Below are 21,850 nucleotides of genomic sequence, written 5' to 3'. Positions count from 1 at the left end.
GAACTGAACAACTTTATCACTGATCAGAGCTGTACAGTTGTTTGGAAAAGTAGCTGCGAATATGCAACTGACTCTATACTCGTAAAACAAGGGTCAAATACTCAGTTCTAAAAGGGCCGCCAACATTGTAATTTCTTCCGATAAATCTTCAATTCTCTCTCTGAAATACGTAATATCTTCGGCAGAATCCATTTCATCGGCAGTAGTAAGCATTTTTCTAATTAATTCTTGTGCTATCGATTCACCAATCAGTAACTAGAGGGCGTGTTAGAGCCCACCCTCTCAACTTTGACGAGTGAAAGTGACAGTTTTATTTCAAGCCGTATTTCATGACGGTTTGCAGGAATGTTACGGACAAAATGAAATAAATAAATAAGCAACGAAAAACATATTTCGTGACACATTTATTTATTTATGCTCTCATTTCATGACATATTTATTTATTAAGGCTCTCATTTCATGACACATTTATTTATTTATGCTCACATTTCACAGTACTTTTATTTATTTACGCATTTATTTATTTCATTTTGTCCGAAATATTCCTCCATAGGAATCTCGTAGCGGCAGCAGCAGCGAGTCAGAAACGGAGCGGTGCAACAGAAAGGCAGTAGAACGTGGTGGCCCAGGCTAGGTGGCAGGATAGCCAATGGGCATTTTAAGGGCAACATTTATTTATTTCACTTATTACCTGACAGCTACTCGGAGCATACACAGTGAGAACCTCCGCTTTAAATCCCTGTAGCCGGTGACTCACACACCCGCTGTTAATTTACCTTTATGGTACATCCTTATATACAGTATACTTTGATACTATCCGTATGTATGGTGTTCGTGTCAATACCCCATATGTATGGTGTTCGTGTCAATACCTCGACTCAATACAAGTTAGATCCATGCAATGGTACTATGCCCTTGTAGTCAGAACATAACGTGGCACACGCAGACGCAGTATTGCATGATTGGCTAAGAATGTTCGAAAGTTTCAGTGATGCCGCTGGACGGCCGAGTATAGTAAGTCGCTGTTGGTTCGAGCAGATAACAGTAAGTTCGGTTGGTTTGGTTGGGCGTACTTTCCAGAACTAACATCGTTGACTGACTTAAACCCTTCGACTGCTCCGGAACCGTAAGTAATTTAGAACGTATCGCCAATTGCTTGGTATGTCGAAATCTATCTTTGGGCAGTTCGGTTTTGGTATCCGTCCTTCTGACACCTACTGGCAAACTGAGTAATGACGGCTGGGTATTAACAACTGTCATTGTTTAAAGTTTAGCCGATCTCAGATCTAAAATGACCACGCCAACATAATTATTACTCCGACTCTGATTAGAGTCTTAAAATACGGTTTGTTTTGAAAAATTGTTTGCCAGAAAATATCAAATGAGGTGCGCCAAGGAGCCGAGTCCACGTCTCGCAGCCACGTTTAAACAGAAAGCTCTTCATTACATTGGCCGAAAAGGTCTATTTTAAGAACAAAAGAGTGCAATGGTAACAAAATCATTTCAAGGACTTAAAAAAACAAATACTGTAATTATTTGCAGAGAAAGTATGGATTTCACAAACGTAAAATTTGTAGCCCGATTCGATCGGACTCCCAGTCGCTAGTAGCTCTATATTTTAGTAATATTAGTAAAGACAGTTGCATATTCAAGAGCTGCGTATTTTGGTAATCATTTCACAGATAGTTTCAATCATGAGAAAGTATTATTGAAATATTTACTGACAGAAAATGTTTCATTTTCATTATATGAAGTATTTAATAGAATTAAGTGGGAGACTGTATAAATATATAAATAGTTTTTTTATTTTCTCTTTCACATAATGCTTGGAAATTATGGAATTTTTTTGCTTTCAGATAATGGAGATATTACAAGCACAAGTCCTCAAACAGACCTGGCAGGTCAGTATGCAGTAATTATTAGTATAACGTGAAATGTTAAGTGTCAGTGTTACATTACTTAGAAGATGACATGACAGTAGACATTTTGTCAACACTAATGTCTTCTGCACTTAGCAGTTGTCAGTGTTACATTACTTAGAAGATGACATGACAGTAGACATTTTGTCAACACTAATGTCTTCTACACTTTGCAGTTATTCTTTTTCTTTAGGTGGCTCTGTGTGCCTCATTCAGGATTCTTGGTAGGATATACTTTCATGTCATGACCACTGAGCAGGTGCCCAAAATAACTAACTTCAATAGTGGCAGGGGTACTTGGTTTTGAAGCTGAGTTTCTGTTCTAACTCACTGGACCATTATCGCAAGTTTTATCATGTTCCTCCTTGGTCCGTTCATCAAATGAAATGTTGTTAACAGTACATGTGCAGAGGAGAGATGGTGGGTATATTGGGAGAAAGATGTTAAGGGTGTAAGGGTGGAGCTTCCAGGTAAGAAGAAAAGAGGAAGGCCTAAGAGATGGTTTCAGTCAGTCAGCACATGTCAGAAAAAGAGGCAAGCACAACAGTGCTGGAAAGACATCACACAGTTGCCAAAATTTGACATGCCTAGCAATTTTCAGTCATGTAAATTGGCATTGTCATGTGATGAGATCAGCAACAGCAGTCGGCAAGTCTAACATACTAGAAGTTGTATAATGTCGCATCTGCTTCAGACACATCCTTAACCTTTCATGTGTTGATTCGGCTTTCTATAACTTGACAAGCAAATTAGCTGTTGTGTTAAGGTATGATTAAGATGATTTGTGAGGCCAAAATAATATTAATTTTCTTTGTTCACACTCGGCAGCCATTCTTTAGTTGTAATTTTTTCAATCTGATGATTTTGACACTTTATTTCACTCAAGACACTATGTTTGATTTATGTAACTCATGAAAACAACTAGGATACTGATGTTGTATAAAATATTAACTAAACAGAATTTTGGTACTGTTACTGATGTAAACTGCCTAATCACACTTCCTGCACATTAACTGATATTTTTAACCTCATAAAGTTGAATGAATTCTAAAAGTATGGTAATGCTTTCAAAGGTTTCCACTTTCACAATAAAAGTATAGACGTGGTCAAGAAGTACTTTTTTATGTAATTGGTAAGCATGTCCGAACGTTTACTTCACTGGGACACTGAATAGGCAAATTCCCATATAAAAGAAATGTGTGTCAAGGCAAGGCAGTGTAGCCAGGATATTTCATCATTCTCATCATCAATTACAAACAGCTTACCAAAGGAACAATGAGGCATAGGTCACTTGTGCTAGATCTGAGCAAAACATTCTGTTGGGGTTGAGGCCTTGGTACACAGAAATCCAAACACACTGCACACGCCATTATTTGACCATGTTTTGAGATGGTCTACAATCTTCAAAGTGACATCTACCACAGTAAATAATTAATCATACTCTCTGATCACCTGAAAGAATAACCACACATGATGTATTAACAACTATGCCTATCCAGATAATAATCTGTGTTCATTGTCAGTGGACTTGTTACTTGTGTTTTATTACTTGCTACTTAATGAAACACCCTAGTATTTCCAAACACACATTCTATTCATTTTCACAATAAAATATATGCTAATGCATATTAAAAACTTCAGCTTTGACATCTTTACTTTGGATCAGCTGTATAATGACATATTGTTAAAAATGCAAAGTAACCCTAAATTGAGTTGATTTGTTTATTTTAGGCCCTCTGGATCACAGCACTTCTCCTTTGGGTACTGCAGGTAATGTAATGAAGTGGCAATATTCTTAAAGTAAAAACTGGAGAGGAAAAGTTTAGTATTGACAATTAAAATAATTATATGCCGTGGGTTTGTATTATGGCAAGGAGTATTAGCTTATTGGCTTGGGTTAAGGCGTTCCTGGATAATTTTTTTTTCAGGCCAATCAGCTTTAAGGTTAGATTCTGACATCATAAAGCAAGGACTTGTACAAAGGCATACCATTCCACTACCTTTAAAAAGAACCATAAAAGTCTGCTTACCTAAAAAATCTAAATGATTAAGTGATGATTTATTTCTTCCAGACTTAGAGAAGCTAGGGCCAACACCTGGAAATAATGTGTAGCAGAGCAACTGAAATTCTGAGGGGAGCAGATATAGTTTGTTTAAAGTGGAGCCTTTACTCAAGTGAAATTTTACTTTCAGTTTCAGCCCCAATAAACATTGAATTCATAATGAATACTTCCTGTTAGCATTTGTTTTTATTTAATAAGTCAGATTTTTATTTAATTACTTGATATTTTATTATCCTATTAATACACTGCTCAAAAAGAAAAAAAAAACAATCTGGGTCTTCTCACATACATCTACTTTAAAGGATTAGTTGATGTGCAAGACAATTTGTTTATAAGTGTTAATACAGGACAAATAAGCAATATGTGAATATTCACAACTACTGCAATTAGGAAGCTGAATTCACCTACTAAATGCACAATACAGATTTAAAATGAAACTAGAATCACCAGTAATGTGTTTTACCAATCTATACATATAAAGGAGAGTTGGGATCCGAGAGACTGTGTTTGTGTGTTTGTGGAGGTATTGAGAGTTAAAGCGGGTGGGGGAGTCACGTGATCATCTCCCCTCCCATTCACTTCATTTCGCTCTGAGCTGACGTGGTCTTGCAGTTCTTTTTCCTTAGTGTTTAGTCCTCTCTCCTTTACTGATTTACTGTTTACTAGACGCAGAGTAGTATTTTTTCCTTTAGTGTTTCTACTTAGTGTTTCTTAGTGTTTAGTAGACGCGGTGTGCAGGTGTTCCCGGCGGTGTTGCCATTTTTCCCGTTTCTATTTTTTATGTAGCATGTTCACGAATTAGTCATAGAGAAAATGTATATATTTTGGCTCCAGGAGGACAAACCAACAATGTTGTATATAAAGAAACTCTATAAGTTGCATGTAGATACATAATTATTCCAACTACAGCGACTGCAGTGAAGTGCCTGAGGTCTGCTAGTAACTAATACATGGAAGTTGAAAAATGTCTCCAAAAGATTGTTTCAGAATATGAAAGCAGCTGGTTTTATTCTTGCTTGTAGTATTTTAATGCAATTGAGAGTCATTTACATTGGGCCATGGGCGGCACGGTGGCGCAATGGTAGCACTGCTGTCTCGTAGTTAGGAGACCTGGGTTCACTTCCCGGGTCCTCCCTGCGTGGAGTTGGCATGTTGTCTGCGTGGGTTTCCTCCCACAGTCCAAAGACATGGAGGTTAGGTGCATTGGCGATCCTAAATTGCCCCTAGTGTGTGGGCTGGCACCTGCCTGGGGTTAGTTCCTGCCTTGCACCCTGTGCTGGCTGGGATTGGCTCCAGCAGACCCTAGTGACCCTGTAGCTAGGATATAGTGGATTGGAAAATGACTGACTGACTGACATTGGGCCAATGTGTCACTTTTCAAGTGAATTAGACAGAAGTGTTAAAAATTCTTTAATCCAAAACTGAGAGGGTGCGATACTACAGTTGACAGGGGTCTCACCCCCTTTTTAACATCAGCATACCCTTCTCCCTACCCCCTTGGTGTCGAGTTTACACACGTTATACAGATGTGCAAAATTAAACTCATAAAAAATGTAATTGTAAATAGTTTTTATTTGCATTCATAAGCACTATAAAAATGTAATTTAAATGTTTTCCATCATGTCATATTTAAGTACAAAACTGAAAAGAATTGTAATTAATATTTTAACAAACTACACATTTTATTAATGTATACAGTAATGAATGTAACATGAAGATATTTAGTTGATTTAATATTACATAATATGTAAAGAAAACAAAAATTCAGATTAATTTTCTTATATAAAGCTTCTCTAGTTTTTGTCACTTGTTAATTTGTTTTGACCCAGAAGTAACAGTTTGTACACTTTTTTTCTGGTATTTTTCCCTTTGAATCATCTAGCAGTAGTCCTCCATCATTCCCAGCATCCCTGGTATATACTTTCCATGTCCTTAATATCCTGATGGAATCTTTCACCCTGCTCTTCACTCAACACCCCAGGATTATCAGGAGAAAATTCCAATTGCAAATCCAAAAAGTGAACCTTGAGACTCCTATTGCAACCCAGTTCTTTAAACTAAAATAATATATTTACATTTTTTTGTAATTTCTTTTTAACTTGAATCTTTATTGTTACCTTTGAATGATAGCTAAGCCTCTCTTCCCAGGCTGCTCATTGCACCGGCAAAGCCAGAACTCCGTTTTTATTATCGGGTCCAGCAAAAGTTCACTGTTTCAACTTAGCCTCAGTTCAACCAGGAAAGTTTAAACACAAATACATAAAACCGCCTCCATCCTTTAACAGGGCTTTGACAAACTGCTCCATTAAATCAAGCTTAATGTGAAGCAGTGGAAGCAGCACTTAATGTGGACCCACCATGTTAGGTCTAAGGATGCGTTTGATAGATAGATAGATACTTTATTCATCCCAAGGGGAAATTCACAAAATAGAAACCGTATTTTTTTTTCTCTAGCTGGCCATTCTTTCTGAACACAGTGTCAATTTATGGCTCTGCTGTTGCACTCAAAGAGAAAACATGGGCTCCTTACCAGCTTCTCATACTGCTATCATCTGCTACGACTCCTCACCATGTTCATTTCAAACTATATTCTGACCTTATCCACCTTAATAAAAGGATCAGTGTGTAACTATCTGTGTGTCGGTCTGGTTGTTAGAGTTAGGAAGAAATATTTTAAAATAGGCAAAACATTGAGAAAAAAGTAAAAAAAAACAAAATTGTAAAAAAATGATCAAATAATGATCAAAAAATAAGAAAGTTGGTCTTATTGGCCTATTCTGTTGTCCTATGTTATATGCCAGTAACAGTAGCATGGTAGCAACTTGCTTGCACCAACTCGAGCCACATGAATGAGGATTATAGCTGTAATACTAAGACTGATACTTTTCTGTGGTGGGCAATGAATGAGTGAAAATAACAATAAATCAATACGCAGTCGGAAAATCAAAGCTCCAATATGACTAGGCTGGAGTCACTAAATCAGGCCAGTGCAGTAGAGACCTCCGTTGCATTTTCGTAGCAAAACACTTCAACTATGAGTGGCCAGTTTGATGTGTGGCACTGAGAGAGAGCAGCAGAAATGGATGGCTCTATCCAAAGACGAAAAGGCTGCTGAAAGGGAAAGGAATTGGGTGTGCATACTGCATTACCAGAACAAATGGGTTACCCATATATTAATTAAAAATCATCAGGTCTACATTGATTACTTAGATTTCAACCCATCTTAGTCAGGTAGCACAGCTAGTTATTGAATAAAATAATGGTTTTGCTTTAAACATAGTTTTTTAATATTAGAAAAAATTAACTTCAAAAAAATAATCATTGCAATAAGAAATATTGATATTTAACTAATTATAAAGCAAAAACAAATACCTGACAGTGAAAAAAATGTTTTGTAAAACAATGTTACGTAATACAAAAAAAATGTTTTTCATTTTTTAATTTGGCATCAAAAAATATATTAAAATGCATAAGAAATATCCATCCATACATTATCCAACCCTCTATAGCCTAACTACAGGGTCACAGGGGTCTGATGGAGCAAATCACAGCCAACACAGGGCATGAAACAAACCCCAGGCAGGGTACGAGCACACACCCCGGACAATTTAGGATCGCCAATGCACCTAAACTGCATGTCTTTGGACAGCGGGAGGAAACCGGAGCACCCGGAGGAAATCCACGCAGACATGGGGAGAACATGCAAACTCCATGCAGGGAGGACCTGGGAAGTGAACCCAGGTCTTCTAACTGTGATGCAGTAGCGCTATCCACTGCGCCACCGTGCCGCTCTCACATTTTCGTTTTCAATGTCTACCTGTTTAATATAACATTTTCACACATGCTTCAGCCAAACACCATTCACAGTGGATTGTTTGCTGTGTAAGCCACTCTGGGCACAAGGCAGGAAACAGCCCTGAAGCAGGTGTTAGTCCATTACAGGGCCCTCTCACACGCCATCAAAGAGGATAATTTGAACTCATCAGTGTACCTACGTGGGAGGAAAACCCACACAAATATTTGGAGAATATTAAAATTTTCAAAGACCACAACAAGGTGTAGGGTGCAGAGTTACAACATTGTAACTAGTGAGCTATTAGGACACCCTATCTCAGTTGAGAATTACCAATTAAATAATCTAAAAAGTGCTCATTTTGGGGAAAGGAGAAAAGTCATTCAGATGTGGTAATGCACCAAACCCAAACATTGATTAGGCCAGATATCAAACCCAGTGGTCATGAAAAACACAAATATGTTATACAGATACCAGATGAATTAGCATTTTATCTGCAGCAGCTGCATGTCAGTCAAGACACCGATCATATTGTATTGAAATAGAGTAAAGGCTCTGCTCCTTCTCTCCTGTATGTCTGTTTTACCCTAAAACAACATGATAGTGAATTCATATTTTAAAATATTGTAGTTTCTCATCAAAATGGAACAATGAGTCAAATTACATCTATTGACAGTATGGGTTGGACATAAATCCAACATTTTGTGAAGTAAGCCATGCCTCGGTGATCTAAATTACAGCAATACATTTGCATGTTTATGTTTAGTAAATACTGTGTCACTGCAGTGTGTTGACAGGTACAATTGTCGAGAAGCATGTGTGTTCAACTTTTATTATTATTGTGTTTTATCATTTATGAATGATTCTTTTTATTTTAACTTCTTGAGTCACATTCTGAATTTATGTAGCAATAATGTTGATATATAAAATATTTCTGTAACAAAAACAGAAGTTTAGGGAAAAAAAACTCTTCGTTGTCTTTTCCACCAAAATAAAACCTCAGGCATATCTGATCAGCAGCATTTACAGTGTTCTGCCCCATTTCATGTTTGTGTTCCAGGTTCTGTGGATCAACAAAGTTCCAGCCCTTCAGGTGACTCTACAGGTGAGTTAATTCTGCAAACTTTAACTTAGAGTGTCAATTTACCTTGAACAATTGACTATAACTGTGGCTTCACACTTGCTAATGAAATAGATCCAGAGTAGTATATTTAGTTTATAAGTATACAGTATTTGATCTTCACATTACTGTTCCTGTCTAAGTTTACCATTATTGTACCCTAGGTCAGTATAATACTATCCCACTTATAAAAGACCACTTGTACCTGTCAGTTACTGGCACAGACCCTCTTACTATGCCAAACTTACTAAACTGTTACTACATATTTATGTGTGTGATTGTTTATATACAAAAAAGTCCTAAGGATTCAATTTCCAATCAAGGCAATTGGTAAGAGCCTGTCCTTTTCTCAGTTCTGTTTTTGTGTCTTCCATTATAGTTTTTCTCAGTTCTTTTGTTGGAACTGATAATCATTCCTTAATGTGCTTTGTGTGTATTAATGTTTTATTTGTATAGGTGTCATCAAGCCAAGTTCCTTGCAATTGCTGTTGTTACAATAAAGTAAATCACTTTTAGTGCTTTACCTTGTTGTTGTTTCTGCTTGCCTTATTTGCTCCTGCTTTGCTTTCTTTGTGCCTAACCTTATTGTACCCTTACATAGTCTTGATCCTCTAGCCTCTTTCTCCTTTTTTAAACTAATTTTAAACTTCAGTGCTCAATGGATTTATTTCTCTGCATTAGAGAACCTAAGACCCAACTAGGCATTGCAGAAAGGTTAAGGTTGTAGTGTGCAGTGTTGTTTCTTTGTAGCCGGTGAAGAAACTTTGTACTTTGTAGAAGTTAATGATTTTTGTGGTACGTATGTTACAAAGATTTTGGGAGAGCTCTTTGCTTTTACTCATCATGAGATGCGTCTTATGTGACACCTTGATAGCCCCTTTAATTGTCCATCGACATGTACTAATCCATCTGATATCAATTTGCACAGATAGGAGGTGGAATTACTTTATTACTGTGGAAGCTGGCCCGGACACAGACAAGCGGACACATTTAAGTCACCCACAACACGTTTTTTTTTCCATATTTACAGTGACACACAAACCCCAAAAGTCCCCAAAGTCCAGGCCAACTCAAATGCCTTCTCTCTCTTCATGCCGCCTCCTTGCATTCTCCAAGACCTTGTCCTTCCTTCTCTCCCTACTCCAGCCATCGAATGGAGGGAGGCGGCCCCTTTTATACACACCCAGATGTGCTCCAGGTGCCTCCCGGCAATCTTCCACCGGCACCCCCAGTGTGGCGGAAGTACCGGCTCTGCATCCGGAAGCACTCTGGGTGTCCCTGATCCTCTTCTCCCAGCATTTCCAGGTGTGGCGGAAGTGCTGAGGTCCAAGGCTCCAAAGTCATTGGGGTGCCTCCTGGTGGTGACCACGGGCCCCTACAGAGCTGAGCTTCAAAGCTCTGTACCCGTGGCCCCTATAGCCACCAGGGCGGTCGCCCCCACGTGGTCTGGGGGAGGCATAAGCCCTCCTCGGGTCCTCCTGGGCATCCCGACTGGGTACCACCCCCAGCCACCTGTGACACTACTTACAGATTTAAGCTGGTTCCTTGCCTTGGTTTACTGTTTTTTCGTAGTGTGTTCAATACATTTCTTGCGTTCAATACATTCCACTTGATTACATGTACCTTTATTTTTGTCCTTTAATGTTGTAAATTACTTATATTTGTGGATTTCTTGAGTTAATACCAATGTCTGGTGAGAATTTCATGTGAATAGCCTCATTGGAAGTAGATTTACTGAAAATACAGTGATCCCTGCTATATCGCGGTTCAGCTATCACGCCCCCGCTACATCGCGGATTTATTAATACTATTATTATTACTAAGGGGCTCCGCCCACCCCCGGGTTTGGCTTACCGGATAAACAATTTAAAGACATTGTTATTTTCATGGGAATTGTTACATATGCATTATTTTCATTTTTACTTTAAAACTTTTGTAAAAACAATATTGGTCCTTTATTTCCTGCCCCGGGCGTGGTTAAATCTCTTTCTCGCTGCACTTATAACGCTGCTTGCATTGTGAAGGGGGGGTCTGAACGCACGCTAAAAAGATGCGATCTGTTCAGCTGCTGTCTTGCTGCTGCTGCTGGTCAGCTGTGTGTTGTGCTTGTCACGTTTTGCGTCAATCACTTAAAAGCCTGTACAGCAGCTGTCCTTTTGCCACTCCGTGTCTCTGCCGTTTGCTTTGTGAAGGGGGGAGCTAAATGCATGCTAAGCAGAAGTGGATGGATCAGCTACTGGCTTTGTGGTGCTTCTGTTCTGCTTGTCGCTCTGTGCGTTCTGAAGGAGAAGGAGGAGTTTGTAAGGGCTGAACGCACGCTAAAGGGAAGTGCTCGGATCATCTGCTGGCTTTCTGCAGCTGCTGCTGGCAAGCTGCGTGTTCTGCTTGTCGTTGTTTTAAGAGCTGGGAGCACCTGAAGTGTGTCTGCCAAAAGCATTCCAACAACCGCTAGGTTAGATGTCAGTGAACTTGTTTTAAATAATTTGTAAGTAGGGCGTGTCGTCAAAGTGTCTCTCCGAGATGATCTGACCCTTGATCGCTTCACTCAAACCCCCCCAAGCGCGCCACACTCCTGACACTTTGTGGTGTGAAGGTGGGGGGGGGGAGCTGAATACACGCTAAGGAGAAGTGGACTTTGTGCTGGCTTTGTGCTGCTTCTGCCAAGATGCTTATTCTGCTTGTCGATCTGCGCATCGATCATTTAAAAGCCTGTACAGCAGCTACCCTTCTGTCTCACTGCCTTGTCTTGCGTGATGTTAAAATGTTACTCATATCCTTAGCCCGACATCCACATATAATATGTGTTTACAAAGTGTGTTTTAATAAGTTTACATGTGTTTAAAGCATGTGGGATGGGTATTTTAAGGCTTAAACTATATAAAAAAAAATGTTTATTTATATGGTCTTTCTATACTGTGGATTTTCACCTATTGCTGATGGGTATAGAACGTAACTTCAGCGATAGGCGGGGTATCACTGTAATGTTGACTCATTCTGCACTTATTTCCCCCACTGTAGCTGCTGTTCTTGTGTTTCTGATGATATTTCAGTCAGGTATTTTATTAATAAGGTGCTGGTTCCACTAGACCAAAGCAAGTGCATGCAATTTTATGAGCAATTATGCCAAGTTATATTTTACATATGGTTAAAATTATCAGTTTTGTTTGGCTGAAACATCTTTTTTTTACTCTGCTGAGCTTCAAGGAGTCAGTTTTGTGGAATTTGGCAAATATGTGAGTTGGTTAAAAATTAACTTTCCATCACTGTCAAATTTCCCTGGCTTTATTACAATTTGCTTTTTCTACTAAATATGTCATAGCTTCTCCATCTTATAGCATAAAAGTAGCCAAATTGAAAGATTTACATTGTGTGAGCCAATATAAAAGAAATAAATGACAATGTGAGAATGTTGTAGTTAAACATATTTTGCTATAGCTTGATAAAAGGTGTGGGCGGCACGGTGGCGCAGTGGTAGTGCTGCTGACTCGCAGTAAGGACACCTGGGTTTGTTCCCGGGTCCTCCCTCCATGGAGTTTGTATGTTCTCCCCGTGACTGTGTGGCTTTCCTCCCACAGTCCAAAGACAAGCAGGTTAGGTGCATTGGCGATACTAAATTGTCCCTAGTGTGTGCTTGGTGTGTGGGTGTGGGTGTGTGTATGCCCTGCAGTGGGCTGGCGCCCTGCCCAGGGATTTGTTCCTGCCTTGCTCCCTGTGTTGGCTGGGATTGGCTCCAGCAGACCCCCCGTAGTTAGGCTATAGCGAGTTGGATAATGGATGGATGATTAAAGGTTTAAATGTAACTTCTATAAATAATATGTTTAATTGTGTTCGCTCACCAAATGCATTTAACAAATTCATCCATGTCTGTTTTAAAAAGACTTTAAAAATACAGTGCCTGTCCACATAGACAAGTTCAAGTCAGTGTAGCTCTGTCTATAATTACAGCTTGATATATGTAGCTTGCTCATGAAGATGGGCCCATCTCAATAACTGTCTAATGTTTGAATCCACTGTAAACTATAACAAGCTCTGTAAATGTAAAGGGCCTTATGAGGAATTACAAAAAGTGATAAAAACACAAACAAGAACACAATGTATGGTTTGTTTTTCGGTCAAGTGTTACATTGTCACATTTTTGCATTTTGACAGACCTCTGAATTAATAAGCATCAGAATCATCCAAAAATAGACTGGACGTTTTAACAGAGAACATCTGATGAATCACCATTACTTACTGTGTTCATTCTGTATAATAACCATCACGGTTTTTAATTTCTTTGTGATCTGCAGTCAACATGCTGAACTAAACAGTATACAAAATAAAATTACTTTGGATCACAATTTGAGCTCATTTTAGAGCTAACTTTAAACTGCTCAAAGAACTTAATGCTTAAAAGCTCAACTGTAATGAAACATTTGAAACAAATTTCCATCTTCTATTGGAAGAGTAGTAGTTGTTTATAACCTCCTACTGAACTGTAGCAGATTTTTTGTTTTATTTATTATTTTATTCTTTGGCATATAGTTTCCTCAGTTGTTTCCATGCTGATTGCCTCCTAAGTATCGATTTTGGATTTCCAAGTCAGCTAGCGGTTTGCTTACTGAAGATTAATGGAAGGACCTACAAGAGTATCATTTTAAACACCAAGCAATAATTGTTTGTTTCTGTAAACATTAATTTTAAGACTAAAGAAATAACTTGTAATGGGAGGTGATACTGAAACAAGACTGAGATAGAAATCTAGTCTCTGTGTAATTGTTATGATTAGCTGTTGTACTTTTTTTCCAAGCTTATTTCAAAAATTTCCTTGCAGAATAGGGTTTTGAAACCCAAAGAATCTTTTTGATGTTTAGATTTGACAGAAGCTCTAAATTGCTCAATGAAAAAAATTATGGAATAATCCCTACCCTGTACGTACGTGAAAATAAAATATGAGAAATCAACCTGACCAATTCATAAGAGACAAAATCTAGTTACAATGGATTCAACATTTCAACTTTTATTGGGGAATCACATCAGCCATAGAGGAATCTTTATTATTAATGCTACATGTGAGGGGCACCCAAAACTTCTTGAAATATTAATGAAAAATAATTATGTATCTTGCAGCAGTTCCCTTTAGAGCACCTCCAAAATACTCTCCTTCAGATGTAATACACTTGTCCCAGCACTACTACCATCCCTAGAAATATCTGCTGTACTCATCTTCTTTGACCGTGTCTACACCCTCCTGTGTTTTTTACCGGATTTCTTACACAGTAGCTAATCTTCTTCCTTTCAGTCTAAATTTTTATTCTGAGAACAAAAAGGATGTCACAGGAATTGAGATTTGGCAAAACAGTGGTTGCAAAACAACAACCACATTGTTTTTGGTCAAAAAGCCCTTGACTGACAACGTGCCTCACTTCTCTGGATTTTTTCCCTGATGCTTCCCCATGAATGTTGCAGCAGTTCAGTGTAATGCGGCTGATTAACTGTCTGTTTATGGGGATCAAACTCTTTATGATATGTCCATCAGTGTTGAAAAACATGGTCATCATATTCTCCTGAAAATCTGCTACAGTGGCTTTTAGGGGAAAAAAAAGTGACATAGTCACCTGTGCGATTCTAGAATAAACACTAGAAATACACACCCATCAACTCGGCACCATGCCATTTGGAGGATGAGTTAATTATTCTGTAGGCATACAATATCTAGTAGCATATTCAATAACTAAACCCTACTCTTGTGCTATAGACCAGGAATTCTCACCGAAATACACTTGAATTCACCAATTAGATAAAATCACATTTAAAAGTTGAAGTAACTTGAAACGTCTTTTATACTTTTGTTTCTTATACAGGAGTGGAATCTGCCACCATGCCTCAGTCAGATTATCTAAATACGGATTTGGCAGGTAAAGAAAACAAATTGTGAATTATCATTTGAGCCGAGGACTTGCAAATGTCTTTTTAAGTTTAATTAGACAAAGATGCCTTTTGTAAAATCACATCTTCCTATATAGCAACTCTTTGGAGGCCTGAGCCTGTTCCAGCAGCAAAACACACAACGCAAGAACAAACCTGATCAAGACGTCAGTCCACCAAAAGACTCGCTCATTTCAATAGCTTCACTAAGGCACTTAACCAATAATGTACATATTTATGCTAAAAACAATGTAAGCCTATGTGATACTGAGAAGAATATGCCAAGCTGCATGTGGTTAGTGAGCCAAATCAAATTAAATCAAGGTAATTATTCAATCTCATGCTGATCTTCCATAAACATAGTAAGCCTGTTGAAAATAAGATCTGGACAGAATCAGAGTTCGTCACTGGTGCACAGAAACTTATAGAGTGACAGACTGCGTGATGGACGAAATCCAGCTAGAAATTTCAAAAGTGCTAGATAATGTATTTTGGGGATATCTATTGAATTTTCCATGAAAATGGTAGTAGTTTCTCAAAACTACTAGTGTGCTGTTCTCGTCATTGGTGTTTGAACCCAAAACTAAACAGCAGCCAAACTCTAATTCACAGAAGATTCATAAATTCAGGAGATAGTACCTTCCTCCAATTTTATTTTGATTTTGTGAAGTCAGAGTGAAACTAAAAAGAAATAAATTACAAATAATTAGCAGTCTACAATGAAAAACAATCAATTAGCTATACAGTATATTTATCCAGTTAATTTTAAAATAATACTTACAAACATTGCCTCAATAGGACTAACAAACACACACTGCTCGCAAAGCATACTGTCTACCCATCAACTTCCTGTTTTTCTAATTCCCTTTCCTTACAATTATTTACATGAATATTCATGAAACAGTGTTAACATTTCCTCGAATAACAAACAGAAATTCTGAAAGGCAGAATAACCACCCTGGAAGAGGGCTGCACTCTGTAGGATCACACTCCTCAGCCTCTTTAGGAAATTTAGTAGAAAGTTTCCAATTAGGCAGGAATGGACAAACTCTCAGCCACAGATTCACAGATGATTCTTAAAAGGTTGTGACACGTCCCTGGGATACCTCCGCTAAACAAAAGTTAGAGCATCAAGAACTATTAGATATATTCATGCTGCTTGTGGTTTATTGTGCTTTCATGTTGTCATCTCTACAATGCAAAATTAATTTGATAAGTGATAGAATCCAAGCAGCCATACCACCTGCACCTAAAGCTAGGCATGTTTGGGCTCAGCTATGGGAAACCATCTAAGAAAATCTTGGACTGCTGCAGGAAGAGGTTTTGGTGAGGCCTTCTGGGGCGCTCACCCTGTGCTTTGTGTTTGATTCGCAAGGCCCCAGTGTAGTGACAAGTACACTGTGCTATAAAAATGGGCACCATCCTTCGGAAGAGACATAAAAATATAGGTCCTCTATCTCTCTGTAATGATAAAAGATTCCTAGACATGTTTAGAAAAGAGTAGGGTGTTCTCTGATGTCCTGGCAAAATTGCAAACCATGGCCTGGTTATTCCCCTGTCCCATATTGGCTAACTCTGTGTCTCACCCCTTCTTTACTTAATAGGTAATGCATGATGAGTGCACTGCTGCAAAATGTCTGCTGTTGCATTATCCAGGTGGATTCTACACATTGGTGGCAATCAAAGTGATTTCCCACTGTCTATGCAATGCACTTTGAGTAGATTAGAAAATCATTATATACATGTAATCAATTAATTGTTAATGTAGAACAAATACAATAAGTAATTCACCAACAATGTAAATGGACTCCAAGCACTTACTGTATTTCTTCTATTTGAGCTGACATTTTGGTTATTCAGTTGTTAAGCAAGTAACCAATTAAGCAGCTGTATGTAAGTGGAGAAATTTAAGTTCCACATGTTCTTGTTCATAAATGAAGGCTGACACTATAAGCAAAGAGACCAACAGATTGAAAAAGTTTCAAAGTACAGACATTTGTCAACAGTGTTTTTGGTATTTGGTAAAGATGCACTCATTTTACACATCACACATTCTACAGCAGTTGCACCTTGAACAGCCACGGGTGACTCAGGACAGCAAAAGGGAGTCCATCTCCATATTGGAGACTTGGATATTGTGCCAAAAAGATGGAGAGTCTTGTTAGGGATGAGGTCTCCTGTAGTCTAATATCGACTGCTTTGTGCATACAGTCATAGTCACCCTTCTCAGGAGATGTGGATAGACAGCGCAAGTGAAAGTTCAGGGTCATCTAGGGTGGCTTTTTTGTCTAATCTCTACAAATAAAATGTAAATCATATCAATCAAATTGATAATCATGTACTAAAATGTATAAATATTATACTTATTTTTGTATGTATTCAAGTTGCAGGAGATCCCTCCAGTATTAACTTACCAACGCAATCATCAAGTAAGTTTTTCTTTTTTTTTTTGTAATGTGAATTATGTGTTTTTCCAGACCTAATACTTTGAAAATACAGTAAATAAATCCCTTAAATATTTTGTACGATGAAAGTTGCATCTAAATTGCAATTAACTGCGAAAGGTAATGTTTAACTAATATCTCCAGTTCACATGCCCTTTGAAATAACCTTTTTTAAGAATTAAATATTTTTTTCTGCAGAAAAAAATGCAGAATGCACCCTACAGAACAGGGAAAAGGGAGGCATTCAGATTGTAACTGCAGCACAAACATTCTCTGTATGCCAGGTTGTTAAAAGTAAGAGTCACAGACTTTTCGATCCAAGATTAAATGTTTAAACGTTGTGTTCATTATTAACCAGTAGAACTCCGATTGCTAGAGTGTTTCCTAATTTAAACAGATTCTGTTTGCCTATTATACCGACTCAGATGAAGATCAAAACCCACTATTATGAGTAATTAATACATCTAAATGTATCCTTTCAACTCAATTTACGTATTTTTTTTAACCAGTTAGAAAAATCTTAACTGCTTTCTTTCAATCAAAACCTTGAAAACATGTTTGCCTTGGGCATTTATAACAACATTAAATGGTTATAAACCATTAGCATTAAATGTATGCTTAACACAGGTGGTGATAAATACTGTTTTTGTTTATTTTATGAAAATTCTAATCATTTGATGTTAAAATGTTTTCAGATACTGTAATTACTTATAGGTACATTCTTCTTGTATTTTTTTCAGGTTCACTTGATCAGCAGAGCACATTTTCTGCAGCTCCCACTGGTAATTTTTCTTCTAGTTTTTTCTTGTAATGTAGTGTTTCTTATTTTGTCTTTGCTCCTAATCCTGTTCTCAAATGCAGAAAGCTTTTCAGAGTGAAAATGTGCACTAATACAGCCGACCTTATTTGAAGTTATTTTTTCTCTACTGTAGGTGCTGGAGATCAGCTTGAAATCATCCTCCATACAAATTTCACAGGTAATTCTGAAGTAATATTTGGAGCAAGTGTTGGTAGGTAAGTCTTTCATAAAAACATATTAATATTGTTTCAGAAAAATCTTTAGTGGGGAAAAGGCCCACAGTTAGCCAAACATATATGAGAAATCAAGAAGCAGCGCTGAATACAACAGGCTATAACAGGGCACACATCCATGCTCAGTCACACCTGGCGAGTTTAAAATCGTCATTTTAATGTAACCCTGCATGCCTGTGGATTCGAGTGAGAAGCTGAAGAGGCACAAAGACAGCATGTCCAGGCAGGGAATCGATCCAAAGTCCATAGTGCTAACAGGCAGTGGCACTATCCATTGCACCATCATACACCCTTGAAAATGGTCATTAAGTTAGTTTTAAAAGATGGCTTCATGTATTTCACTAATGTCTAGTGTAGGAGTTCCTGCTAAAAATAATGAAAAGTGAGCACAGTAATTTTTTGAAGCACTAAAGCCCCTCACCAGAGAAATAAATGAGGGCGCATTAAATTCAGTTTTTCCTTCAAGCAACACTCAATACCTCAGAATGACAGAATGACAACTATTTAAACCCATTATTCAGTATTTCACTGAAGCCCCTTTGGCAGTGGTTACAACCTGGAGTCTTCTTGGTTATGAAGCATCAAGCTTCAAACACCTGGATTTGGGGATTTTCTGTCATTCCTGTCTGCAGGTCCTTTCAAGCTATGTCAGACTGCATGGAGACCATCAGTGAACAGGTGCTTTCAGGTTTCCCCAGGGATGTTCAGATGGGTTCAACTCTGGGCACTGACTGGACCATTAAAGAACATTCATAAAGTTGTCTATAAGTTATTGCTGTTTAGTCTTTTCTTTGTGCTTAGACTTGTTCTGTTCAAAGGCAAACCTTCAACCCAGTCTGAGGTACATAGTGCTCTGGAGCAGATTTACATTAAGGATATCTGTGTAGTTTGCTCTGTTCAGCTTTCCCACAACTATGTCTAGTCTCCCAGTTCTTGCTATTAAAAAGCAACCTCACAGTTTGATGGAACCACCACTTCACTTCACCATTAGAGTAGTATTGTTTCAGGTGATGAGTGGTGCTTGTTTTCTTCCAGAAGTGACATTTAGAGTTGAAGCCAAACAGTTCAATCTTGGTTTCATCAGACAGAAGAATCTTATTTCTCATATTCTGAGAGTGCTTTAGGTGCGTTTTTGCAAACTCCAGGCGGACTTTCAGGTATCGTCTGGCCACTCTGCCATAAGGCCCAGATTAGTGAAGTGTGGCAGTGGTGGTTGTCCTCCTACCACTTTCTCCCATCTCCACGAAAGTTACCTGGTGTTAAAGTCAGAGTATCCAAGTCCTGGTCACCTCTTTTACCAAGGCCTTTCTCTCAAGATTATTCAGTTTGACTGGGTGGCCAACTCTAGGAAGTCACGTCATGGTGTTTCCAAATTTCTTCCTTTTAAGGATTATGGATGCCATTGTACTCTTGGGAATCTCCAATTCTGCTGAATTTTTTAAATCCTTGTGCATACCTGTGCCTTGACACAATCCTGTCACTGAGCTCTGCAGGCAATTCCTCGACTCCCATGGCTTGGTTTTTGCTCCACTGTGGGGCCTTTGGGTGTTTACAAATGCGTTTTTTAATGAAACTAAAAAACTCTAGATATATAATCCCCACCAGCCCAATGGTGACCCTGGTCTGGATTAACTGGTTCAGACAATACCATGTTGTGACATTTTAGCAACATAGCAAAATTTAAAAAACAACAAAAAGTGAAGGGGTCTGAATACTTTCTGAATGCACCATACGTTGCACATCATATAAAAATTAAACTAAGATGTTATGGTTGCTGTGGTTTAGGAAACAAATCAGAGAAATATGTTCCCCTATTTTTGGAATTGCTACATTTTTTCTTTTTATTATTTTCTTTATTTTAGACTCAAGGGATCCAAACGCAACAAGTTTACAAACAGACTTCCCAGGTAACACAGAATAAACCAAATAAAAATATACAAATGTAATAAAGAATGAAAAGCAATAGTTACAGCTTGTGAATTTTTATAAAAAGTTGTCAATTTGTTTTCACCCTCTGACCAGGAATCCAGTTTGCATAGCCAGCCATTGCAACTTGTCAAGAACACAAAAAGCTCATTAGGAGCATTTACCCAGCAATATCTGAGTGGAACAACGCCTGGTCAAGTCGCCATTAAAAAGCCTTCACTCAAAGTTTAGGAAATAAGTTTTTCTCGACATAAGAACATAAGAAATTTGACAAATGAGAGAAGACCATTCAGTTCATTAAGCTCGTTTGTTTAGCTAATAGCTAAGCTCTCCAATATCCAGATTCTTCTTAAAGGTTGTCAAAGCTTCTTCTTCAAATGTGTGTCTCGGTAGTTTGTTCCAGATTCCCACAACTTTTTTCTTAAAGAAGTGCTTTCCGACTTCTGTCCTAAATGCACTTTCCCTCATTCTCCACTGGTATTGTTGAGTATGTGATTCACCATTAATGTGAAAGAATTCTACTGGATCTACTTTATCAATAAGGTACCATATTCCATATAGCCTCACATGACATCAGAAGCAAGGGAAAGGGCCATTGGCATGCTGCTTTTAGGGGTGAGTGGTATTAGGCTAAAATCCATGTTACAACATAACTGAAATTTTTGATGGTGTAACTAGATCATGGAATAATGTTTCTGTTTATACTGTTCAAACTGAAACTTGTTTACTATCACATACGTTACTAATTATTAACTATTACTAACTATTGAAACGCTTGCTCTCTGCTAGTCAGGCAGATTCGACTACAAGTGTTCATCTCACTTGAACCAGTAAATGAATAACTTCAATCTCTGTCTCTCTCTCTCTCCTTACTAAACCAACAGAGTCTTGTTGCCGACCTCCACAGCTACACACTGTTGAAAAGCCAATCAAATAACACACACCCAATGACGTTTAGCTGCCTTTGCGTTATACGGCAGTGATGTAATGCAATACCTGCAGGTTTTTGTGTTTTCTACAACAAGGCCATTTCATAGCATATCTAGCACTTCATTCTCTTAATGCACCCTTACACTTTGCTTAAGATCAGGGTTGTGGTAGGATTAACAGACTCCGTAGTAATGACAACTATTGAGTAGGTGTGTCCTTTGTATTGGAAGTTTCATGTAGTAGGACTGCCTGTTGGGGAGCGACACTGTTATGCAGTGCTAGAGGCTGCCCTTCATAGAGTTTCTGCTGTGTAAATTATGTGACATAAATGTGAAATTTGACTGGCTGTTCAGCAGAGCTTGTCATTTGCAGTGCTCTGGTAGTTTGCCGGTAGACCTTTCTCACTGAAATTCTTTTTATCTGTCCGCCCTTCTTGTTTACATTAACTCGCCATTCAGGTTGAACCACACATCAGACTTGTTGTTATTTTGGAAGAATTAAGTGAATAGAACTGATTAAGTTCTATTGAAGCACTCTGCTTAATACTGTTAAAGGGATAAGTTCATTTATTACACACCATTCACATACGGAGACACTACATTTAAGATACTAATACTCCAACACAAAATCATATTTCCCATTTCTTTTCTGGGTTCATGGTTCTTGAGGCTGAACAATTAGCTGTGAACCACCCAATCTCACTGAGATTGCGCAAG

At 38.1% G+C, this 21,850-nt stretch overlaps 1 protein-coding gene across 3 annotated transcripts in view; it reads left to right on the top strand.

Moving 5' to 3' along the window:
* The first annotated feature begins 1,005 nt into the window (after positions 1–1,005).
* Positions 1,006–21,850, top strand: part of si:ch211-80h18.1 (uncharacterized protein LOC555593 homolog) — a 46,152-nt gene continuing 25,307 nt past the window's right edge. The window contains exons 1-9 of one of the 3 annotated variants that reach the window (XM_039737158.1): positions 1,006–1,126; positions 1,857–1,901; positions 3,651–3,689; positions 8,836–8,880; positions 14,739–14,792; positions 17,187–17,231; positions 17,987–18,028; positions 18,179–18,223; positions 20,141–20,185. In XM_039737158.1, the coding sequence (XP_039593092.1) occupies positions 14,756–14,792; positions 17,187–17,231; positions 17,987–18,028; positions 18,179–18,223; positions 20,141–20,185 (214 nt within the window). In that variant the 5' untranslated portion in view covers positions 1,006–1,126; positions 1,857–1,901; positions 3,651–3,689; positions 8,836–8,880; positions 14,739–14,755. The remainder of the gene's footprint in view (positions 1,127–1,856; positions 1,902–3,650; positions 3,690–8,835; positions 8,881–14,738; positions 14,793–17,186; positions 17,232–17,986; positions 18,029–18,178; positions 18,224–20,140; positions 20,186–21,850) is intronic. The other 2 variants (XM_039737159.1, XM_039737160.1) reach the window with 2 other exon arrangements.

This window comes from Polypterus senegalus, chromosome 15, assembly GCF_016835505.1.
Source record: "Polypterus senegalus isolate Bchr_013 chromosome 15, ASM1683550v1, whole genome shotgun sequence".
NCBI classification, from domain to species: domain Eukaryota; kingdom Metazoa; phylum Chordata; class Cladistia; order Polypteriformes; family Polypteridae; genus Polypterus; species Polypterus senegalus.
This window is presented reverse-complemented; position numbering and strand designations above follow the sequence as displayed.